Genomic DNA, 25,494 nt, shown 5'->3' on the forward strand with positions numbered 1-25,494 from the left:
GCTGGCCAATCAGAGGCAAGCGGCTCTGCCTTTGACGTCAGCGCTCTGGCAGGAAGTTCCGCCCTCGTTGTTATGGTCACCTGATACACGGCCCGCACCGGAGAACAGCAAGTCCCAGGAGACCGGCGATGGAACGGAAGGTAAGGTGAGCATATAATATGTGTGTGTGTGCTTGTGTGTGTTTGTACATGTTTGTGTGCATTTGTACATGTGTGGAATGATAGAATAGGGGACCAGGATGGGACATTTAACACATTGTGGAACGGATCGTCGGCATTGCAATTATTTCCTATGGGAAACCTTGCTCTGCTGAACGAGTACCTTGATTAACAAGCACAGTCCCAGAACGGATTGTTCTCGTTAAGCAAGGTTCCACTGTACTTTCATTTATTTTTACAAGACGACACCTTTATCGCCTATATATAGGCTAGGTGATAACATGCTGATCTATGGGTGTCCCACCAGCGAGATCTGAAGCAATCAGCATTCTATATAGCTGTAAAGGGGAAAAAAGCGCAATAGGGTCTTACTCGGGATGAGGGTGGACAGACAAGACAAAGAAGCACTCACCTGGTGAGGTTGTGCCAGTCACAACCCCTTATGATAGCCTGTGAGTGCCCGGTGGTTTAGCTGCAGCCCCGGGAGAGGAATTTTGTATCACACAGGTAGAAGAGAAGACCGGGTTTATGCCGCGCTAAAAACCACTGATGCGTGTAAATTAATAGATTTCCTTTTTATTGGACAGTTCCTACGCGTTTCAGAGACATCCGTCTCCTTCCTCAGGAAAAGAAATCAAGGAAGAAGATGGGAGACGGATGTCTCTGAAACGCGTAGGAACTGTCCAATAAAAAGGAAATCTATTAATTTACACGCATCAGTGGTTTTTAGCGCGGCATAAACCCGGTCTTCTCTTCTACCTGTGTGATACAGCATTCTATATAGGACTGCTGAAAAGCAGAGGACTATAGGGAATTACTAAAGACAGTCGCCTATGCGCACCGCCACTCCTGTTTAAAGAGGTAAAACTTTCCCATTATACTGATTGGTGAGCATGCTACTGCTGGCACCCCCACCAATCAAGTTATCACCCGGCCTTTAGATGGCAATAAAGGGTTTGCCTGATGAAAACAAGTTGAAAAGTAACCATTGTGTTAATTTATATCTCTCAAATCAATAGCACATGTGAAAATAAACAACTTTGTAATATGTCTTATCAATGACATCTGCTTCTTTCTCTGCCAGAATTGGTCATTCTCAGTTCCCGGATAAAATCTGTATTCAGTGAAGAAAGATATTTTACATTACTTCGATAGGAGATGGCAGTTGATGCTGATAAGATTCTATGTAGAGCAAAGTGGTAGGAGGGGGTGGAGCTCTGCCTCAAGCTCCTCCCATCTCCCGCTTTTCTCTCTTCTACATAGATTTTTACATGACTGAGAAAGATTAGTTACTACTGATGAGATTCTATGAAATTCTATTCACTGAATACAGATCTTACCCATTTGGAAATACATTTTGAGGTCGAAAGTCCAGGAGGAGAAAGAAGCAGATTTGTCGGATAAGATATATTACAAAATTGCTTATTTTCATGTGTGCTACTGATTTATGGACTAAACATGAGAACAGTAGTTACTTTTTAAAAAGCAGCCATCATTTTAATTATTTCATAAATCAATAGCACACATGAAAATAAAGCAACTCTGTAATATATCTTCTTAGACAAATTTACTACTTTCTGTCAGAATTGATCAGCCATTATCAAAATTCTCAATTCTGAGGTAAAAATCTGTATTCAGTGAGGACTTTCCCATTACTGAGATAGGAGATGGCAGTTGTTACAAGATTTAATGATGGGAGGCGCTACAGGCAGAGCTCCTCCCACTTCTATCTACATGGTACTGATGAGATTCTTTGTAGATAGAAGGGGGAGGAGCTCTGCCTGTAGCTCCTCCCATCATGGAAACTCATCACTACCCACCCCACCTTCTCTCAGTAATGGGAAAGTCTTCACTGAATACAGATTTTACCTCAGAATTGAGAATTTTGATAATGACTGATCAATTCTGGCAGAGAAAGAAGCAGATTTAGCTGATAAAATATATATCAAAGATGCTTATTTTCATGTGTGCTATTGATTTAGGAAATACAAATTAAAACGATGGTCATGCTTTTAGTATACTGCCCATGTGCTTGTGCAAAACAGATACCACATGAACAACTGCTATTGAATAGTATAGTTCTGATCAGAGTTTATTTTCACATGGACCAAGTGTAATGTTAGAGGGGAGAGTGGAAGAAAAAAAAAAAAAAAAAAAAAGCAGCAGTCTCTTCAATTATACAGATGACACTCGATCATAGAGCTCTGTGTGTACTGTGTCTAAAAGAAACAGATGCCATACTGAGATCATCTATATTGCATCTTTTTTTAATGAAATCCAAAGAAGAAGATATAAACATACTCTGCTGTAACTAAATAGAAGCATAATGCATATAAATAAACATAGGGAGCTTAGTAAACACTTTTTTATCATCATAAAAAAAAAGCTTAAAGCCATCCCACCGCGACAAGGTGTACCCAGTCAGGACAGTACCTACACTCTCTAATATTAAAACCTTACATGTGTCAACAAGCTACATGTATGCCAACTCATACTCCGCCTCACTTTTATCTTTTTTTTAACCATCCAGTGCCAAGCTTTAAAAAGGGAAACGGAATTAGATTTATTTTTTAAATTGTTTTTACTTGTGGATGAAAAAAAAATTTTTTTTTACGTCTATGTTTAAAGGATATTTGAATGAAAAATTGGCTGCTTTATTTTTGTGGCTGACAAATATATGATCTTTCATATGCTCATCTTAAAGAATTATTCACATCTCCAAAATCCTAATCTCAATCTGTAGTATATGTAATAATAAAAATATTAGCAAATACCTCCAATTAGAAATGTAATACAGTTTTCCTGATATAGCCATGTCTCTTACTTCATGTGCAGGGCATTGCAGCTTAGATATCCTTGGTTACAACCAAGAGCAACGAACTGTCACGATATGAGTGGATGTAACCATTCCATCAGTAGCTCAAGGTACTCGCTTAGGCACGCACCTCAAAAAGGTAAGCCCGGTCCCAGTGGAGTAGTGGGTCCACACCACCAGGGTGACAAATTAGTCAGTTGCTGGTAGTCGTGGCCATGCAATGCCCTACACATGAGGTAAGAAACATGGCTATATCAGGAGAACTATATTGCATCTTGGAGATGGGAATACCCCTTTAACTTAGACAGCATATTTAAGTACTGCTTTGGTCTGTGTTCACACAAGGTTCCTGACTTCCCTTTATTACAGACAACAGCTATGCTGGGTCACTGTTCAAGTGTATGCTAGTGAATCCTGGTAGTGCTACTAACTTTAATGGGGTCTGACAGTGAAACCACATTTCTGATGGCAAGATTAGTACTGCGGAATGAGGAAGTGCAGTACAAAAAAGAGAATTTTGTTTACTTACCGTAAATTCTTTTTCTTATAGTTCCGACATGGGAGACCCAGACCAGCGGTGTATAGCTTCTGCCTCCGGAGGACACACAAAGTACTACACGCAAACGTGTAGCTCCTCCCTCCGGGCTATATACACCCCCTGGATGACAATCTAACCAGTTCAGTGCAAAAGCTGAAGGAGGACATCCACCCATAAGTAGAGAGAGTAAAACTCGGAAAAACCGGAACCTCTGTCTACAACAACAGCCGGTGAAACACACGGAACAAGAACTGCCAACAGGCAACAGGGAGGGTGCTGGGTCTCCCATGTCGGAACTATAAGAAAAAGAATTTACGGTAAGTAAACAAAATTCTCTTTTTCTTCATCGTTCCTTATGGGAGACCCAGACCATGGGACGTCTCAAAGCAGTCCATGGGTGGGAAATAAACCAAACTGAGAAGTAGGCAAAACCTAACTTCACAAATGGGCGACAGCCGCCTGAAGGATGCGTCTGCCCAAGCTCGCATCTGCCGAAGCATGAGCATGCACTTGGTAGTGCTTCGAAAAGGTGTGCAGACTAGACCAAGTGGCAGCCTGACAAACCTGCTGAGCCGTACCCTGGTGCCTGAAAGCCCAGGAGGCACCGACAGCTCTGGTCGAGTGCGCCTTAATCCCTGGCGGTGGGGGCACCTGAGAACACTGGTAGGCATCGGAGATGGCCGACCTAATCCAACGAGCTAGGGTCGGTTTAGAAGCCGAGAGACCCTTGCGCTGACCCGTGGTTAGCACAAAAAGTGAGGTGCACCGCCTAAAAGCGGCGGTGCGTGACACATAGATTCGGAGCGCCCGCACCAAATCCAAGGTATGCAACGCCTTCTCAAAGCGATGCACAGGGGCCGGACAAAGGGAAGGCAACGAAATGTCCTGGTTAAGGTGGAAAGAAGACACCACCTTAGGGAGAAAATCCGGAGTCGGACGGAGAACCACCTTATCTTGGTGAAACACCAAAAAAGGTGACTCCGAAGAGAGCGCAGCCAAATCAGAGACTCTCCTGAGAGAAGTTATGGCCACCAGAAAGACCACTTTCTGTGAAAGTCTAAACAAGGGAACCTCCCTAAGAGGCTCAAAGGGGGGTTTCTGTAAGGCCGTGAGGACCAAATTAAGGTCCCAGGGATCCAAAGGCCGCCGGTAAGGTGGAATGATGTGAGATGCGCCCTGCATGAAGATGCGCACCTGAGCCAGTCGGGCGATACGCCGCTGGAATAATACCGACAGAGCCGACACCTGTCCCTTGAGGGAATTGAGGGACAGTCCTAGCTGCAGACCGGACTGTAGAAAGGACAGGATGGTCGGCAAGGAGAACGGCCAAGGAGCATGGCCGGAAGAGCGACACCAGGACAGGAAAATCTTCCAAGTCCTGTGGTAAATCTTGGCCGAGGAAGACTTCCGAGCCTGAGTCATAGTGGAGATGACCTCAGAAGGAATGCCTGAAGCCGTCAGGATCCAGGACTCAAGAGCCACGCCGTCAATCTGAGAGCCGCAGAATTCTGGCGGAAAAACGGACCTTGAGAGAGAAGGTCTGGGCGGTCCGGGAGAAGCCACGGCATTTCTACGGACAGACGGAGCAGGTCTGGGTACCAAGCTCGCCTGGGCCAGTCTGGAGCAATGATTATGACCCGACGGCCCTCCATTCTGATCTTGCGCAGAACCCTGGGCAAGAGCGCTAGAGGTGGAAATACATAGGCCAGACGGAACTGGGACCAATCTTGAACCAGCGCGTCCGCTGCGAAAGCCTGAGGATCGTGGGAGCGAGCCACGTAAACCGGAACTTTGTTGTTGTGCCGGGATGCCATCAGATCCACTTCCGGCGTGCCCCACTTGCGGCAGATTGACCTGAACACTGCCGGATGCAGGGCCCACTTGCCGCTGTCCACGGTTTGACGGCTGAGATAATCGGCCTCCCAGTTTTCTACGCCTGGGATGTGGACTGCGGATATGGTGGACTTGGAGTCCTCCGTCCATTGAAGGATTCGTTGAACCTCCAGCATCGCCAGGCGGCTGCGAGTTCCGCCCTGGTGATTGATCTAGGCAACCGCAGTCGCGTTGTCCGACTGGACTCGAATGTGCTTGCCCGCCAACAGGTGGTGAAAAGCTACTAGAGCTAGAAGAACAGCCCTGATTTCCAGCACATTGATCGAGAGGGCTGATTCGGACGGAGTCCAAGTGCCCTGTGCTCGGTGGTGGAGAAATACTGCTCCCCAGCCGGAGAGGCTGGCATCCGTGGTGAGGATCACCCAGGATGGAGTCAGGAAGGAGCGTCCCTGTGACAGAGAGAGGGGCTGAAGCCACCACTGAAGAGAGCTCCTTGTCTGCGGCGACAGAGCCACTAGCTTGTGCAAGGAAGAGGTCCGCTTGTCCCAACAGCGGAGAATGTCCAGCTGCAGGGGACGCAGATGGAACTGGGCAAAGGGAACCGCTTCCATTGACGCCACCATCTGACCCAGCACCTGCATGAGGTGCCTGATGGAATGACGGCGGGGCTTCAACAGAGAGCGCACCGCCAGATGAAGGGACTGCTGTTTGACTAAGGGCAGCTTCACAAGTGCCGGCAGGGTCTCGAATTGCATCCCTAGGTACGTAAGTTCCTGGGTCGGGGACAAAGTGGACTTGGGCAGATTGACAAGCCACCCGAATTGGACAAGCGTGGCGAGAGTGAGCGAGACGCTCCGCTGGCAGTCTGCACTGGATGAGGCCTTGACTAGAAGGTCGTCCAGGTAAGGGATTACTGCCAACCCCTGGAGATGCAGGACCGCAACCACTGCTGCCATGACCTTGGTGAAAACACGAGGGGCCATGGCTAACCCGAAGGGGAGAGCCACGAATTGGAAATGTTCCTCTCCGACTGCAAAGCGTAGCCAACGTTGGTGGGAAACCGCAATAGGCACATGCAGATAGGCATCTCTGATGTCGATGGATGCCAGGAAATCTCCAATATCCTTGGGTCATTGAGGCAATGACCGATCTCAGAGATTCCATGCGAAAGCGCCGCACCTGAACATGCTTGTTGAGAAGCTTGAGATCCAGGATGGGCCGGAAGGAACCGTCCTTCTTGGGGACTAGGAAGAGGTTTGAGTAAAAACCTCTGAACCGTTCCCGGGCAGGAACCGGAACAATTACACCGTTGGCCTGCAAGGATGCCACGGCCTGTGAGAAGGCGGCAGCTTTGGAGCAGGGGGGAATGGACAGAAAAAATCTGTTTGGCGGGCTGGAAGAAAATTCTATCCTGTAGCCGTGGGAGATGATATCCCGCACCCACTGATCGGAGACGTGCTGAAACCACACGTCGCCAAAGTGGGAGAGCCTGCCACCGACCAAGGACGTTGCTGGCACAGCCAGATAGTCAAGAGGAGGCTGCCTTAGTGGCAGCTGCTCCTCCGTTCTTCTGAGGACGCGGCTTCGCGCGCCAGTTGGGTTTGCGATCCTTGGCTGGGTTAGTGGACGAGGCTGAGGGCTTAGAGGATGACCAGTTAGAGGAACGAAAGGAACGAAACCTCGACTGGTTCCTGCCCTGGACAGGTTTCCTGGTTTTAGTTTGTGGCAAGGAAGTACTCTTCCCGCCAGTAGCTTCCTTAATAATTTCATCCAGTTGTTCACCGAACAGCCGGGACCCAGCAAAGGGGAGCCCAGCAAGGTACTTCTTAGAAGAAGCGTCTGCTTTCCACTCTCGAAGCCACAAAATCCTGCGGATCGCGAGAGAATTAGCGGAAGCCACCACCGTGCGGTGAGAAGCTTCCAGAATGGCAGACATGGCGTAGGACGAAAAAGCCGAAGCCTGGGAAGTTAGAGCAACCATCTCGGGTATAGAGTCCCTGGCGAGGGAATGTATCTCCGCCAGAGAGGCAGAGACTGCCTTAAGAGCCCACACTGCTGCAAAAGACGGGGAGAACGAGGCTCCTGCCGCCTCATATACAGATTTGGCCAGAAGGTCAACCTGGCAGTCAGTGGGATCCTTAAGAGAGGTGCCATCGGCCACAGATACGACTGTCCGGGCTGAGATTCTAGACACCGGAGGGTCTACCTTTGGGGACTGAGCCCACTCCTTAACCACCTCTGGTGGGAAGGGAAAACGGTCATCAGAACTACGCTTTGGGAAGCGTTTGTCAGGACAGGCCCTGGGCTTGGTAACAGTGGCCTGAAAACTGGAGTGGTTAAAAAACGTACTCCTAGCTCTCTTAGGAGAGGTAAACTGGTGTATTTCTACCAGAGAGGCTTGTTCCTCTGACACTGGGGGATTGAGGTTCAGTACGGAGTTAATGGATGCAATCAAGTCACTAACATCCGAATCACCCTCAGATAAGTCAATGGGGTACATAGAGGTAGCGTCTGAGCCCACAGTAAAAGTATCCTCCTCGCCCTGCAATTCAGCTTGTGAATCAGAGCCGTGGGACAAGGAAGGAGAAGGGTCCCTGCGTCTCCGTTTAGGAGGACGGGGTCCTAAAACATGCTCTGAGGGCTCTGCAGAGCTCGGAGCAGCAGAGGCGCCCTGAGAAGGGGGCTGATGCATGGTCAGCAGAGTCCGGGACAGCTGTCCCATGGAGTCGGCAAAAGACTGGGAAATAGCTCTAGAAAAAGATGTTACCCAAGCCGGGGGTTCAGCCACCGGGGCCGGAGCAGCCGGAGGGACCCCTGAAGAGGCTCCAGGCTGAGGCACCACCATGTTAGAGCAGGCTTCACAATGTGGATATGTGCTCGGTTCTGGCAGAATGAGCTTACATGCAGTGCATATAGCGTACAGCTTAGCAGACTTGCTCCTAGTGACACACATGCTGCTGAGGTGGAGACTCTGCAGTAAGAATACACTCCTGTAGAATGACCCCCTAAGAGTGTATAATAAAGCCCACAACCAGAGGTTGTGGCTTACCAGACCGTGTGTGCCCTCCGGATTCCACAGCTCGGACCCCCAGTGAAGCTTCTGCTTTCGAGGATGCAGAGCTGCAGCAGCCAGCGCCGATCAGTGTGAGAACGCTGATAAAATGGCGCTGGGGTGAGGAGGGGGGGCGGGGATTAGCCCAAGAGCGGGAAACCGGAGGGCCAAGGAGAGATACAGGGGAGGGAAACATCTCCTCAGAGAGGAGTGTCCTCCCCTCTGCTGAACGGCCGGTGGGCGGCGCCACACTGTTCCCCTGCATGAATGACATGCAGGGGAAGCTGAAACCGAAACTAGGCCGCATCTAAAGCCGGGGCCTAGATTTTTACATGCGGCCGACGAGCAGGCACCCTCGGCGCGGTTCTCAGGAAAAACCCAGAGAACCGGCCGGAAATCACAACAAAGTAACAAAACACACTCTCCCCACAATAAATGTACCCGGGACCCCTGAAAAGCGTCTCAATACTTAGCTTTTGAGACGCAGGGCCATGTCCCTGGGAGAGGGTTAAGCGCTCCGTCCGGCAGGAACCTGACAGGGCTGCGGATGGAGACCGGTCTTCTGCAAAGCAGAGAGGACCGCGATGGCTCCCACTTCAAGCCAGAGCCCCAGGGGATGGTGAAGGAGCGCGGCATGTGAAGGCTCCAGCCTTGTAAAGTCAACCTTAACAGCACCGCCGACACAGTGGGGTGAGAAGGGACATGCCGGGAATCCAGACTGGACCCGCTTTTCTTCCATATCATTGAAATCAAAAATCTTAACAATTAAAAATCAGAGAATGCATGTGTGTGTGTGTGACCTCCTGAAACACAAAGCATTGAACTGGTTAGATTGTCATCCAGGGGGTGTATATAGCCCGGAGGGAGGAGCTACACGTTTGAGTGTAGTACTTTGTGTGTCCTCCGGAGGCAGAAGCTATACACCCATGGTCTGGGTCTCCCATAAGGAACGATGAAGAAAATATCAGAATGTCTTATGGAAACTTGCCAGACCCGATTATGCCAATGAAAGTTTATCAAAGCATTAAATTACTTTTCAGACACAAAATATATTAAAGAAGAAATATCTGAGAGAAGCTTTCTAATCATACTTATAGTATTCAGGCATATCTTCAGAGTTAATAACTCCAAGCTTTAAATGAGACAGATGACTTGGAAGTGAAGACTTATGCAGAGACAGAGTGATCTTTTCATGGTAGCGGTCAATGTCCTTTACAGCAGCTGGAAGAGATTGGTAGAAATGAAGTGACATCTAATAACTGCATTCAGAACACATAAGCGCATCTGATAACACCCAGAAATCCGCAGCACAACTTTGTCCGAGTTGTGCTGTGTTTTTGTGGCGGAGGTCCTGCGGATATGCTGCGGGCATTCTGCATTGAGGATACAGTACCATGGCTTCGGCACTGCATCCTCAATGCAGAACAAGTGCTGAGTGATCGGGGAGTTCATACTTACTTGTATCACACAGCAACTTGGTTATCCGGCCGGCTCCTGGACAAGCTCCGGCTGTCACATGACCACAGCTCGTGCAGGCCCCGCCCACCTCTTGCAGTCCGCTCTTGGTTCCGTCCCGTTCTTCTACACCGAAGGAAGAATCTCCGGTGTCTTCAATCAAGGCAGGCAAGTATAAGGATCGCGTGGAAAAATCCGCATGAATAATTGACATGCAGTTACGTGCGGCTGCGAGAAATCCGCAGCCTTTTCCACAGCCGCAAAAAACCGCAGCATTGCTTCGGCACTCCCCAAATCCCATAAGATAGCATGGGGAGTGTCTGTACTTGCGTAAACCTGCGGATTTGTCTGGAAAATCCATAGGTTTTCCGAGGCAAAATCCGCAAATATTTTCTCCTGTGGGCACATGGCCTTATAAGTGGTTGTCCAGGCTTGGGGCTCAAGTCTGTAGTCACAACGTGACTGTAGACTTGTGAATCCTCACAGCCTGCAGTATGTGCATGGTCAGGATTCTCCAATATGCATACTTATGGCCACATTTGGACTAGATGTGTCTGGCCTTGCTCAATTCCTTATATTAAAGGGAACCTGTCACCACTTTTTTGCCCTATAAGCTGCGGCGGCCACCACCACCGGGCTCTTATATACAGCATTCTAACGAGCTATATATAAGAGCGCAGGCCGCTGTGAGAACATAAAAAACACTTTATAATACTTACCTAATGGTCGCGCGGTTGGCCATATGGGCGTCTCCATTGTCCAGTGCCTGCGCATCCTCTTTCGGCTATCTTCGTCCTCTTTCTGAAGCTTGTGTGCATGACGCGTCTGCGTCATACACACTCACCGGTCGTGCGCAGGCGCACTATAATACTTCGATCTGCCTTGCTCAGGACCTGAATGCTCACGAGTGTGTATGACGTCGCACGCGTCATGCACCGCGGCTAGAGAAGGAGAACAAAGATGGCCAAAAGAGGCGGCGCTGGCACCGGACAACGGAGACGCCCATATGGCCAACCGTGCAACCATTAGGTAAGTATTATAAAGTGTTTTTTATGTTCTCACAGCGGCCTGGGCTCTTATATATAGCTTGTTAGAATGCTGCATATAAGAGCTCGCTGGTGGTGGCAGCAGCTTATAGGCCAAAAAAGTGGTGACAGGTTCCCTTTAAATGAGGCTGCACGTCTAGTCTGCATGTGACCACATGTATGTAAGCAAATTGCATGTTTGTGATCACGTTAGTGCCTACTCCTGGACTCTAGTAAAGATGTAAAAGTCTCTGTAGATGTAGTACCATTTCCTTGTACACTAATGGCGGTAACTGTATTTTAGTTATTTTATGTGCAGAGGTATTCGCCATTAAAACCATTTCTTCTAGAGCATAACACAAAGCCCAACAAAGGGTGCATATACTAGAGACTTATGACCTCGATGCCCATGGTTCTGTCATGTTCATGGAGGCTGCATTTACACAGCTCTGGGTAAGGCCAAATTCAGATGTCCATTAAGCACATTTTAAGGTCCACAATATCTGGACAGGCTGCTTGTCTCCTCACCCAATCTAAATAACCTTATAGGCATGTATGAAGATGTTGAGTTTGGATGAGGTGACCGGCAGCTGGTTTGCACATCAGGCAGTGGACTTCTAAATTCAGCTTCAAAGTAAAATAAAGGATAGATTGTCATGGAAGGATCGAAAGCAATTTTTGAATCGCACACAGAGCGGTCATAAATCCATGCGAATAAAGGGTCCCCATGTTATAAATAGAATTGGGATTAATCTCTATATGAAGTATACATTGCAATGTAAAGTGTTACCTTGTATTAGATCTCCAATTTGGTAATATGACAAAGGGTCTCCATGATTACTTTGGGAAGGCACATCTCTAATAGGACACAAAGCCTGATTTAGAAAATAAAATGATAAACATTAAAAATATATTAGGTACTACAATCGGATCACAAAACACAATTAGGAGGCCCAACAGAATAAATACCTACACTTATCTCTAATGGCTCTAGGACTCTCAAAATGCCACTGCCCATTGAGATCAGCACCATGAAAAATCCAAAGTCACGGATCGAAGTTATTCTTCCAATTACAACATCCCCACGCTCAACATCTCTGAAGAACAATTCTCTTTTCTGACCGCCAGGGACCTCCATGAATTGCTCCAAAGGGGGCATGACTACATAGCAACCTACAGTATAAAAATACAAAGCAGATTAAGCTTTCTCGTGGACAGTATCCAGGCAGTAGACATTGGAGGTGTTTGACTAGATGCAAGACATACCCGATTTTTCAGACTATAAGATGCACCCCAGACAACGGAAAAAGTATATGTGATACTTTGGGTGGTGTAAGGAAGTGTCGAAGTGAAGACCAGTTTCAGTGGTTTAAGGTTGGGTTAATATTTTATTTTCATCTTACACTTCCAGACATTCCTGGCATCTAGTGAAGCATCTCCAGCAGTTATGGTTGGATGGAATAGCAGAATGCAAGGGTAAAATTCCAAATCTCACAATGGGGTTGTATTAGAACTACTGTATATTAGACTTCTATTACTCAAATATTCACTGCTATATGGTCCCTGTAAAACAGTGGCGCTATGCCTTCACCAGTGCTTGGCTATGTAAACTAGCCGTTTACACAGTGAGTGGTGATCACAAATATTCACTATTGCTCTATGCACTGTGATCCATCATTCAGACACTCAGAGGTGTGATCTCTGATGACAGGTGCTGTATACGTTTACTGAAAAAGTGGCTTTATTTCTATAGAACTGCATGTGTCCTCCTGTCTGCTGAGCACAGGGTCTGGGGTCTAACGCATGACTGATTGGGTGTATCAGGGCCTAGACTTCCACCAGTTCTGGGTGCATATTGCCAATCCCTGCCAATATGTCCCTGTATACACTAGCATAGATAAAGAGATCTTTAGAAAAAGTATTTCTAAAGATCTTTTACCGTGTGCTAATGAGCAAGGGCACTAGTACCCTGGGTGTCCCATTAGTATGGTAGCACACCCACAGGGGCATGCTAACATGCTAATGAATACGCAGCGTCACAGAATGAGCTCACTCACCTCTCCACCGCCATTGCTGGATTTTGGCTCAGTGCGCATGACCCCGGAGTTTAGATCATGCGCAATACTTCAGTACGAAGCCAGGACGCGTACACCCGGCTTCATAGTGCGCATGACCCAAACTCTTGGGTCATGCGCACTGACCCGCAATCACCCGTCGGACATGATGGCAGCAGAGAGGCAAGTGAGATCATCCTGTGACGCTGCGTATTCATTAGCATGTTAGCACACCCACAGGGACGTAATAACATGCTAATGGGGGCGACTGGCCAGGAAACTAACGCCCAGGGGACTAGTGCCCTCACTCATTAGCATACGGTAAAATCTTTAGAAATACTTTTGCAAGTGTATACAGGGATGGTTAGGCAGGGATTAGAGATATACACCCAGAACTGCCCGTGCTCCTGGGTGCATATTACACCTGACAGGTTCCCTTTAAAGGATACGGAGAACGAGGTGTAGATATCACACTTTCCAACAATTGATGAAATGCAATCTCCTGAAGCCCCCCATATCCAATAGTCTGATGTAAGATATCTGCCAGTATTGAAGGGTTCAGCTACACTTTAATGAACATGGGGGTGCCAGCCAACTCATTGCTAACGGGATGTTTCGATGGGGCGTGTCCGATTTCGGACTGCCGACTACTTTTGCTTTCATATCATTAGGAGGTTTGTAATTTATACTCTTAGGCTATGTGCCCACGCTGCGGAAAATGCGCGGATTTTGCCGCGAATTTCTCGCGGAAAAGCCGCGGATTTTCCAGAAATCTGCAGCTCAGCTACTTCCCTGCCATTTCTATGGCATTTGGGAAATGCTGTGCCCACGCTGTGGATTTTTCCGCAGCGGAAATCGTGCGGATTTTCGTGCGGAAAAATCTGCAGCATGTCAATTATTGTTGCGGATTTCTCCGCAGGGTTCCATATACTTACCTGCCTTGATAGACACCCGAGTCACTTTCTCCGTCCAGTGTACAGCAGCGCGGTGGATCCAGCCAGGTACAGGAAGGAAGAGGTGGGCGGGGCCTGCACGAGCTACGGTCATGTGACAGCCGGAGCTAGTTCAGGCCCGCCCACCTCCAGCACAGTGCACCAGACCAGACTCGGACAGTGACCCGGCCGCCGGAAAGTGAGGTGCTGCATGATGGAGGTAAGTATGAGCACCCCGATCACTGCAGCACTTGTTCTGCATTGAGGAAGCAGTGCCGAAGCCATGGTACTGTATCCTCAATGCAGAATGTCCGCACCATATCCGCACAACATTCCGCTGTATATCCGCAGCATTGAAACAGAGAAAGTTCTGTTGCGGATTTCTGGGAGCACCTGCGGAATGTCTTGCGGATATATCCGCAGGACACTGTCCCCGTGGGCACATAGCCTTAATGGTTGATGATTTGAACACTATATTAACTCATTTGCATCAAACATTTAGCAAAGTCAGAGACAAGTAGCATTTGCGCAACGTGATATAGTGTAAATACAGCAAGAGTGCTCCATGTCAGTGCACTTTGTAAACACAGAAGCAGGGCGAGCAGAGGTCCTAAAAGTGGCATTTGTTTTGACAGTGCTCTTTCATGCTGGCTCTTATTAAATTCGGCGAGTGAGTGCACTGTCACTGTCCATTGAAAGAAATGGAGGTTACTGATGATGCAGCCTCTGCCAACTTCCCATTTATGTATCCCAGCATGCACTGGAGATTCTCAAACACAATGTCATCAAAACGGATTAGATACAAGAGAAAGAAAGAAAGAAAAAAAAAAAAAAAAAAAAAAAAAAAAAGCATATATTAAAGCGGGAACAATAGGAACTTTTTAATTAAAATGTACGAGAAAACAGATGCAGCATGTTTTCTCTTGCTGAGATACTAGTGTCCTGTGCAGGAAAACACACTCTCCGTGCACATGATCAGGGTGATTTATGCAGTGTAATTTCGCTGTGTTCTACTGCTGAGAAGACTCGTGTCGCCACAAGAATAAATTCACATGCTGCTGCTCGGAAAGCTGCACCACATGTCTGTTTAGGGGGTGTCTAAAAGAAGCAAGTGGGCATGGGATTTCTATAAATCTCATACACTGTCCTTGTACTGTACAACACAGCAAAAACATGATTGGTCCAAAACGCTGATAACATTGATAGTGTGCACCCTTAGGATAAAAATTGATATTGGTTTTAGATAAAATCTTTATCATCTAATCCACAAGATAAGTGATAAATGTGTTATCAGAAGGCATTTGACTTTTGGGACCCCACTGACCCTGAAAATTGGGGGCTCCCAATAAAGCAGTAGTGTGCATGCATGACTATGGCTTTATGGAGGCAGTAATGTACATGCATGATTACCGATTCACATATATACGTCTCAATGTGTCCACAACTCCCAAACACCATGAATAGAACGGTGGTCAAAGATCTTCCATTTTTGTGATTGGTGGGCATCTGAGCAGTTGGACTGCTGCTTATTATACACATCACATGCTGGGGATAGGTGATTAGTGGGGTCACCCCTTTAAAATCTATATTTTATACATACCATAGACTTAGGTTTAAAAAAATATAATGATTGACCTGTAGCAGGTAAAGAAGGGAATTTTGTTTACTTACCGTACATTCCTTTTCTTCTAGCTCTAATTGGGAGACCCAGACAATTGGGTTGTATAGGCTATGCCTCCGGAGGCCGCACAAAGTATTACACTCAAAAGTGTTAGGCCCCTCCCCTTCTGCCTATACACCCCCCGTGCTCCCACGGGCTCCTCAGTTTTGGTGCAAAAGCAAGAAGGAGGAAAAAGAATTATAAACTGGTTTAAAGTAACTTCAATCCGAAGGAATATCGGAGAACTGAAACCATTCAACATGAACAACATGTGTACACAAAAAAACAGGGGCGGGTGCTGGGTCTCCCAATTAGAGCTAGAAGAAAAGGAATTTACGGTAAGTAAACAAAATTCCCTTCTTCTTTGTCGCTCTATTGGGAGACCCAGACAATTGGGACGTCCAAAAGCAGTCCCTGGGTGGGTAAAATAATACCTCGTAAGAGAGCCGTAAAACGGCCTCTTCCTACAGGTGGGCAACCGCCGCCTGAAGGACTCGTCTACCTAGGCTGGCATCCGCCGAAGCATAGGTATGCACTTGATAGTGCTTCGTGAAAGTGTGCAGACTCGACCAGGTAGCCGCCTGACACCTGCTGAGCCGTAGCCTGGTGCCTCAAAGCCCAGGACGCGCCCACGGCTCTGGTAGAATGGGCCTTCAGCCCTGAGGGAACCGGAAGCCCAGCCGAACGGTAAGCTTCGATAATTGGTTCCTTGATCCACCGAGCCAGGGTTGATTTGGAAGCCTGTGACCCTTTACGCTGGCCAGCGACAAGGACAAAGAGTGCATCCGAGCGGCGCAGGGGCGCCGTACGAGAAATGTAGATTCTGAGTGCTCTCACCAGATCTAACAAGTGCAAATCCTTTTCACATTGGTGAACTGGATGAGGACAAAAAGAAGGTAAGGAGATATCCTGATTGAGATGAAAGGGGGATACCACCTTAGGGAGAAATTCCGGAACCGGACGCAGAACCACCTTGTCCTGGTGAAACACCAGGAAAGGGGTTTTGCATGAAAGCGCTGCTAGCTCAGACACTCTCCGAAGTGAAGTGACTGCTACTAGAAAAACCACTTTCTGCGAAAGGCGTGAGAGAGAAATATCCCTCATTGGCTCGAATGGTGGTTTCTGAAGAACCATCAGCACCCTGTTCAGATCCCAGGGTTCTAACGGCGCTTGTAAGGAGAGACGATGTGACAAACCCCCTGCAGGAACGTGCGTACCTGTGGAAGTCTGGCTAGGCGCTTCTGGAAAAACACAGAGCGCTGAGACTTGTCCCTTAAGGGAGCCGAGAGACAAACCCTTTTCCAGTCCAGATTGAAGGAAGGACAGAAAAGTGGGCAAGGCAAAAGGCCAGGGAGAAATACCCTGAGCAGAACACCACGACAGGAAAATTTTCCACGTCCTGTGGTAGATTTTAGCGGACGTTGGTTTCCTAGCTTGTCTCATAGTGGCAATGACGTCTTGAGATAACCCTGAAGACGCTAGGATCCAGGACTCAATGGCCACACAGTCAGGTTGAGGGCCGCAGAATTCAGATGGAAAAACGGCCCTTGAGATAGCAAGTCTGGTCGGTCTGGTAGTGCCCACGGTTGGCCGACCGTGAGATGCCACAGATCCGGGTACCACGACCACCTCGGCCAGTCTGGAGCGACGAGGATGACGCGGCGGCAGTCGGCCCTGATCTTGCGTAACACTCTGGGCAACAGTGCCAGCGGAGGAAACACATAAGGGAGCTGAAACTGCGACCAATCCTGAACTAAGGCGTCTGCCGCCAGAGCTCTGGGATCTTGAGACCGTGCCATGAACATTGGTACCTTGTTGTTGTGCCGGGACGCCATGAGGTCGACGTCCGGCACCCCCCAGCGGCAACAGATCTCCTGAAACACGTCCGGGTGAAGGGACCATTCCCCTGCGTCCATGCCCTGGCGACAGATAATCTGCTTCCCAGTTTTCCACGCCTGGGATGTGAACTGCGGATATGGTGGAGGCCGTGGCTTCCACCCACATCAAAATCCGCCGGACTTCCTGGAAGGCTTGCCGGCTGCGTGTGCCGCCTTGGTGGTTGATGTATGCCACCGCTGTGGAATTGTCCGACTGAATTCGGATCTGCTTGCCCTCCAGCCACTGCTGGAACGCTTTCAGGGCAAGATACACTGCCCGTATTTCCAGAACATTGATCTGAAGCGAGGACTCTTGCTGGGTCCACGTACCCTGAGCCCTGTGGTGGAGAAAAACCGCTCCCCACCCTGACAGACTCGCGTCCGTCGTGACTACTTCCCAGGATGGGGGTAGGAAGGATTTCCCCTTCGATAATGAAGTGGGAAGGAGCCACCACCGAAGGGAAGCTTTGGTCGCCTGAGAGAGGGAGACGGTCCTGTCGAGGGACGTCGGCTTCCTGTCCCATTTGCGTAAGATGTCCCATTGAAGGGGACGCAGGTGAAACTGCGCGAAAGGGACTGCCTCCATTGCTGCCACCATCTTCCCCAGGAAGTGCATGAGGCGCCTCAAGGGGTGTGACTGGCCTTGAAGGAGAGATTGTACCCCTTTCTGTAGTGACTGCTGCTTGATCAGCGGAAGCTTCACTATCGCTGAGAGGGTATGAAACTCCATGCCAAGATATGTCAGCGATTGGGCCGGTGTCAGATTTGACTTTGGAAAATTGATGATCCACCCGAAACCCTGGAGAGTCTCCAGGGTAGCGTCGAGGCTGCGTTGGCATGCCTCTTGAGAGGGTGCCTTGATCAGCAGATCGTCCAAATACGGGATCACCGAGTGACCCTGCGAGTGTAGGAGCGCTACTACAGTAGCCATAACCTTGGTAAAAACCCGTGGGGCTGTTGCCAGGCCGAACGGCAGTGCCACGAATTGCAGGTGTTCGTTTCCTATGGCGAAGCGCAAGAAGCGCTGGTGCTCTGGAGCAATCGGTACGTGGAGATAAGCATCTTTGATATCGATCGATGCAAGGAAATCTCCTTGGGACATTGAGGCGATGACGGAGCGGAGGGATTCCATCCTGAACCGTCGGGTTTTTACGTGTTTGTTGAGCAGTTTCAGGTCCAGGACCGGCCGGAAAGACCCGTCCTTCTTTGAGACCACAAACAAGTTGGAGTAAAAACCGTGGCTCTGTTGCTGAAGAGGAACAGGGACCACCACTCCTTCTGCCTTCAGAGTGCCCAGCGCCTGCAGAAGAGCCTCGGCTCGCTCGGGAGGCGGGGATGACCTGAAGAATCGAGTCGCGGGACGAGAGGTGAACTCTATCTTGTAACCGTGAGACAGAATGTCTCTCACCCAGCGGTCTTTTATTTGTGGCAGCCAGGTGTCGCAAAAGCGGGAGAGCCTGCCACCGACCGAGGATGCTACTAGAGGAGGTCGAAAGTCATGAGGAAGCCGCTTTGTTAGCGGCGCCTCCGGTGGTCTTTTTAGGACGTGACTTAGACCGCCATGCATCAGAGTTCCTTTGTTCTTTCTGAGACCCTTTGGACGAGGAGAATTGGGACCTGCCCGCGCCCCGAAAGGACCGAAACCTCGACTGCCCTCTCCTCTGTTGGGGTATGTTCTGTTTGGGCTGGGGTAAGGATGTATCCTTTCCCTTGGATTGTTTGATGATTTCATCCAGACGCTCGCCAAACAGCCTGTCGCCAGAAATTGGCAAACTGGTTAAGCGCTTTTTGGAAGCAGAATCTGCCTTCCATTCCCGTAGCCACAAGGCCCTGCGGAGTACCACCGAATTAGCGGCCGCAACCGCCGTACGGCTCGCAGAGTCCAGGACAGCATTAATAGCGTAAGACGCAATTGCCGAGGTCTGGGTGGTAATGGATGCCACTTGTGGCGCGGCCGTGCATGTGGCTGCTTCAATTTGCGCTTGACCTGCTGAGATAGCTTGTAGCGCCCATACGGCTGCGAATGCTGGGGCAAAAGAAGCTCCGATAGCTTCATAGATGGATTTCAACCAGAGCTCCATCTGCCTGTCAGTGGCATCTTTGAGCGAGGCCCCATCTTCCACTGCAAGTATGGATCTAGCCGCCAGTCTGGAGATTGGAGGATCCACTTTGGGACACTGAGTCCAACCTTTAACCACGTCAGGGGGAAAAGGATAACGTGTATCCTTAAGGCGCTTAGAAAAACGCTTATCTGGACAAGCATGGTGATTCTGGACTGCCTCTCTGAAATCAGAGTGGTCTAGAAACATACTCGGTGTACGCTTGGGGAACCTGAAACGGAATTTCTCCTGCTGAGACGCTGACTCCTCCGCCGGAGGAGCTGAGGGAGAAATATCCAGCATTTGATTGATGGACGCAATAAGATCGTTCACTATGGCGTCCCCGTCTGGAGTATTAAGATTGAGAGCGCCCTCAGGATCAGAATCCTGATCAGCTGTCTCCGCATCATCAACCAGAGATTCCCCCCGCTGAGACCCTAAACAATATGATGTCGAGGGAAATTCTAAGCGAGCCCGCTTATTCGGTCTGGGGCTGGGGTCTAAGTCATAACCCTCAGCCTGGGATGTATGAGATACCCCGGGAGGACATTGTTGGACCAACTGAGGGGGGTCAGGGAACAATGATTCAACAGAGTCCCTTTGCTGAGATACCGGCCTGGACTGCAAGGCTTCTAGTATCTTAGCCATAGTCTCAGAGAGTTTTGCAAACTCAGTCCCCGTCACCTGGACAGTGTCAACAGGTGGCTCCCCCTGGGCCCCTCATAGCAGAGGCTCTGGCTGAAGAAGTGTCACAGGGGCCGAACATTGCACACAATGAGGGTCAGTGGAACCTGCCGGTAGCGGGGTCGTACATGCGGCGCAGGCAGCATAATAAGCCTGTGTTTTGGCACCCCTGCCTTTTGTGGGCGCCATGCTATTGTTTTCCCTGAGTAACACAATAGGGTATATAGCCAGAATGAACTGTGCTCATACAGTGTAGAGTATATACTATAACAAATAATGTATCAATACACTACAGCACCATGGGGCTAGCACCACAGGTGCTGCTTACCAGCCGCCTAAAGCGGTTGTGAGGCCACCAGAGACCGTGTCTGGGTCTCCCAGGGTTTGTCCCTCTCTGCAGCGTCGGAGGAGCTGACAGGAATGGCTGCGGCGTCCTGACGAGAGGAGGGAGCCGTGGGCGTGGCCGAGAAAGTGCGGGAACTGGTGCTCACACTGTGCACAGTGAGGGGGGTGGAGTATGCAAATCATACTCCAGCCCTCAGTGCTGCTCGTTCCGTGCAGCGTCCCGCCCTTCCCCTGCCTGTCAGGGCTGGGGGCGGGAGAAAAGGAAACTAGGCCGCAAGAAAGCCGGGGACTCGAGTATAAGCATGGCCGCCGTAAAAGCGCGGCCGGCGCCGAAGTCCCCGGCGAACTACAAGTCCCAGCCGCGCCGCAGTTTCCCAAGGCAGCGGCGGTTAGCGCGGTAGCCCCTACATATAAAACACACTCAGCGACGCTGAGTGTGTAATGGCACAGTTTAACCCGGCAGCGCCGCGGTCCCCGGTGCACTAGCACACCCAGCAAAGCTGAGGTGTTGCCGTGCGCGGTCCCCACAGGGATACAGAGTACCTTCAAGTAGCAGGGCCATGTCCCTGAACGGTACCCGGCTCCTATCCAGCAGGCTCCACAGGAGTTGTGGATGAAGCACGGTCTCAGTGCCTGGAGACCGATAGGATCCCACTTCACCCAGAGCCCTGAGGGGGATGGGGAAGGAAAGCAGCATGTGGGCTCCAGCCTCCGTACCCGCAATGGATACCTCAACCTTAACAACACCGCCGACAAGAGTGGGGTGAGAAGGGAGCATGCTGGAGGCCCTATATGGGCCCACTTTTCTTCCATCCGACATGGTCAGCAGCTGCTGCTGACCAATCTGTGGAGCTGTGCTGTGCGTGTCTGACCTCCTTCGCACAAAGCAAAAAACTGAGGAGCCCGTGGGAGCACGGGGGGTGTATAGGCAGAAGGGGAGGGGCCTAACACTTTTGAGTGTAATACTTTGTGCGGCCTCCGGAGGCATAGCCTATACAACCCAATTGTCTGGGTCTCCCAATAGAGCGACAAAGAAATATATCTTTGTACCGTGCTAGCGAGTAGAGATAAAAAAAAAGTCCTCAGTGGTGGATACATTTTAATGGCTAACTGAAAAGATGGTAATAACAGCAAGCTTTCGAGACTACTCAGGTCTCTTCATCAGGCATGGTATAACACAAAATCTGAAGAGTCACATATTTATTCTTAACAGGACATAGAATGGGGCAGTAAATAAAACAAGTTATGTGAAGCAGAACTATCAGTATGGCAAGAGGACAAACTGTTGTGGCCATAAATATTGCTGCAGTTCATAAATAAGCAGTGGTAAAGTTTTATTGTCCTCTGATTGAGATCTGGTCCAGAGTTGTGTTGCCCCCAGATGCTCAGAGGAGCACATTTCTTAATTGATCTAAAAAGACATAAATCCATGTGACACATTCATTCCTGCTCTGAATGTATCAAAGGTCATCATAACTTTGTACTCCCAGAGTCTCCTGTCTCTCTGGGACTTGAAATTTCCTTTCAATACCAGCAATGTCATGTCCATGATGCCGTGGTCGGGGTTACAGAAATGTTCGCCCACAGGTAGATACTTTCACACTGCTTATCTATGAACTGCAGCCATATTTATGGCCACAACAGTTTGTCCTCTTGCCATAGTGATAGTTCTGCTTCACATAACTTGTTTTATTTACTGCCCCATTCTATGTCCTGTTGTGTATAAATATGATGTTGTGTTCAGATTTTGAGTTATACTGAGCCTGATGAAGAGACCAGAGTAGTCTCCAAAGCTTGCTATTATCACCATCTTTTCAGTTAGCCATTAAAAAGGTATCAACCACTGAGGACTTCAGTTCTTTTATACAATTTTTGACCTGTAGCAGGCCATTCTTCCATTCCAAGACGCTAGAAGAGCATGAAGCAGTTTCATCAAGCATGAAATGTGAGTGTACCTTCTGACGATTCATGTGATGCTGCATGTTCCCGGACATTAGATTTCCATGACAGGGCAAAGAGCAGATCTGCTTTCCTAGCAATGAACTGCTGAATTTCAATGCTGTCAAGATTCCTCTCTTTCCTGCAAAAAAAAAAAAAGAGGAAACAGTGAAATCAATGGTGATTTGTCAGTGCAAGGGCAAAGATAAACCTGGCTCTACTCCTAGCAGTGTCACAGATTCTGTTAGTGCAGCCATTAGAAGAAACCCCCAAATCTCAACAAATCCCCCTACAGACTCATAATAGGGTCTGCCCAGAAAGTGCTGCGGACTATAGTGTGTCCTCTATAACACTAATAGACAAGAGGGGAGAGGCTAATATCACCTAGAGACACAGATTCATTAAGCAGTACTAAAGTATAAGTTAAGTGTGAAGTGGGGACACTGGATCCCACAACCCACATCTAGCCTGAGTCAGCATATGGACATAAGAGGCTGAGGACCTCTGCCTGGGACCCTCTATCGGCCAAAAATACTGGAAACAACAACTAGCATAAAATAAAAAGTCGCAAATTCCTTGGAATAGGAACCATCCACTTCTAAAAACCAAACAAAAAACCCCACACATGGGAGAAAGCTGAATGGACACCAACAGCCCAGTTTAGAGGCTTTGAACCCTTTCACGAACACTCACTGTCTGGAGATGGAGAAGCCTATAACAGAAATATATATGGCAACAAAATGTTAACTGCCAATTAAGTTTTGTTACTTTAAAATTAGAAAAAAAAAGCAGTTTTTGGAAACTTACTGTACAGATCTCTTTTATTACCTCTTTATGTCGTGCCCCTGAGGCTCTCGTTGCCACAGGGTACTGCACCCCAATTAGGGTGCAGTATCTATCTCAAGTAAGGAGGGGGGTTAATCACCGGTGTTCCACATTCACACACTACTCACAGCTTAGGAACCTTCACACAGAGTGGGTTGGCCATACAAACATGGACTTCCCGATCACTGAAGCCAGCCACCTGGGGGGGTTGGTTCCGCCTGGAGTAGAAATAGGCACAACACACTTCAAGGGGAGAACAGACCTGTCAGGACCATAGTTCTGGCAACAAATCTTTGGAAAACTTGCACTTTCCTAGGCCCAGGGGCTTGGAGCGGGCGCTCAACCGGGGTACCTAACTGCAGAGGGGGACACCCTAGAAATAGGACTCACTCAAAACACCGGTGGTGACCCCTGACCGGATTTGGGTTTGACCGGAGCCCATCACGGCAGTGACCAGTGTGACTGGGCTGGCAGCTGAAGCTGTGAGTAAACTACACCCTGAACCCGAAGAGACTGTGTTTGGCTCGTTCTAAATGGTGCCGCCGCCCAGCGCTTAGGCGCCAACGGCTATTAAAACCCTCATCATCCACCTGGGGCCCGCTCCGCCTGTGGGGAGCGACACCATCCTGGCTGCCTTAACAACTGCCCCGGCCGCATACCACAGGTGGCGTCACAACAAACTTTTCGCAATACCCCGCTTCCCCCACCATTTAACTGTACGCCTTGAAGCAATGGAACCAGGCAAGGCCACCCCGTGACAATGCCTGACCTGACCCGAAACGACCCGGCAACAAGTAGGCTGCCCGCCTGCCCCATGGGGCGCTACATTTACTCATGTGACAGCACTAGGCATATTTATACATTCAGCCTACAGGGGTTTTTTGTGGATTGTCAAATATTTTGCTGTAAGATCCTCAATAAAAATGTGCACAGATCCCATTATTTGCAATAGGAAATTTATCATCCAGAGATTTTAATCCTGCTTATCTGCATAGTCTAGATCCCCGATCTGCAGTCAGTGTGTGTCCCTCCAAGTGACTGCAGACTGTTAATCCTCACATTGCACACACTGTACGCTGCGAGGATTCAGTGGTGTTAGTTACAGAGGGTAGGCATAGACCACCCTAAATGGGGCAAATCGAGCAGTGATGGGATCAATCCAAATTGGTCTTTAAGGCAAATTCTGCTGGAAATAATGGTCGGTTTTCCACTCCCATAAGCTCCATGTGAGAAACATATGGACACATAGAAGGTGGCAGGAGGAGCAGCTGGAAGAGGAAGGGACCACAAGGGTCCGGACCGTATTCAGCCGCAATGTGCCCTAACTCTGAGCATCACCCAGTAATGGAGCTCACGGGGGACAAAGAGCACACGAGCAAACATACATACACCCTGCTCTGCTGTGACCCCAGCCTGCCCCGCCTGCATTACCTGTACTGCGGCCACTTGGACAGCTCTCCCAGCAGCTGCCTGAAGCCGGCGTGCTCATGCTGCTCACACTTCACCAGGGAGAGCAGAGTGGGGCCGTGGTAGCTGAGGCTCTGCCGCACCAAGTCCTTGTCCATGACACCAGCACCTCACCGCACGGCGGCCATCACCGGCCTGTATACAATGGAGCTGCGCCTGTGAGGGGTGACGTCACGGGAAGGGGCGGAGCCTCCGCACAGTGCAGAACTCGGACCAGGAAGCTGAGAGATGAGAGCTGCGCCAGTGCTGGAAGGGTCTGCACAGGGAGAGTATGGTTTACATGGGACTGTGTGCTGGAAGGGTCTGCACAGGGAGAGTATGGTTTACATGGGACTGTGTGCTGGAAGGGTCTGCACAGGGAGAGTATGGTTTACATGGGACTGTGTGCTGGAAGGGTCTGCACAGGGAGAGTATGGTTTACATGGGACTGTGTGCTGGAAGGGTCTGCAAGGGGAGAGTATGGTTTACATGGGACTGTGTGCTGGAGGGGTCTGCACCGGGAGATTATGGTTTACATGGGACTGTGTGCTGGAGGGGTCTGTACAGGGAGATTAGGGTTTACATGGGACTGTGTGCTGGAGGTGTCTGCACAGGGAGAGTATGGTTTACATGGGACTGTGTGCTGGAAGGGTCTGCACAGGGAGAGTATGGTTTACATGGGACTGTGTGCTGGAAGGGTCTGCAAGGGGAGAGTATGGTTTACATGGGACTGTGTGCTGGAGGGGTCTGCACAGGGA

General features: G+C 49.3%; 1 protein-coding gene across 1 annotated transcript in view; it reads right to left on the minus strand.

Annotated features, from left to right (window-relative positions):
- Nucleotides 1-24,902, minus strand: part of TTC14 (tetratricopeptide repeat domain 14) — an 84,932-nt gene extending 60,030 nt beyond the window's left edge. The window contains 5 exon segments of the mRNA XM_075340587.1: nt 9,488-9,617; nt 11,667-11,751; nt 11,850-12,049; nt 22,483-22,607; nt 24,722-24,902. Coding sequence (XP_075196702.1) covers nt 9,488-9,617; nt 11,667-11,751; nt 11,850-12,049; nt 22,483-22,607; nt 24,722-24,855 — 674 coding nt within the window. The 5' untranslated portion in view covers nt 24,856-24,902.
- Nucleotides 24,903-25,494: the final 592 nt, after the last annotated feature.

Source organism: Anomaloglossus baeobatrachus, chromosome 3, assembly GCF_048569485.1.
Source record: "Anomaloglossus baeobatrachus isolate aAnoBae1 chromosome 3, aAnoBae1.hap1, whole genome shotgun sequence".
Taxonomy (NCBI): Eukaryota; Metazoa; Chordata; class Amphibia; order Anura; family Aromobatidae; genus Anomaloglossus; species Anomaloglossus baeobatrachus.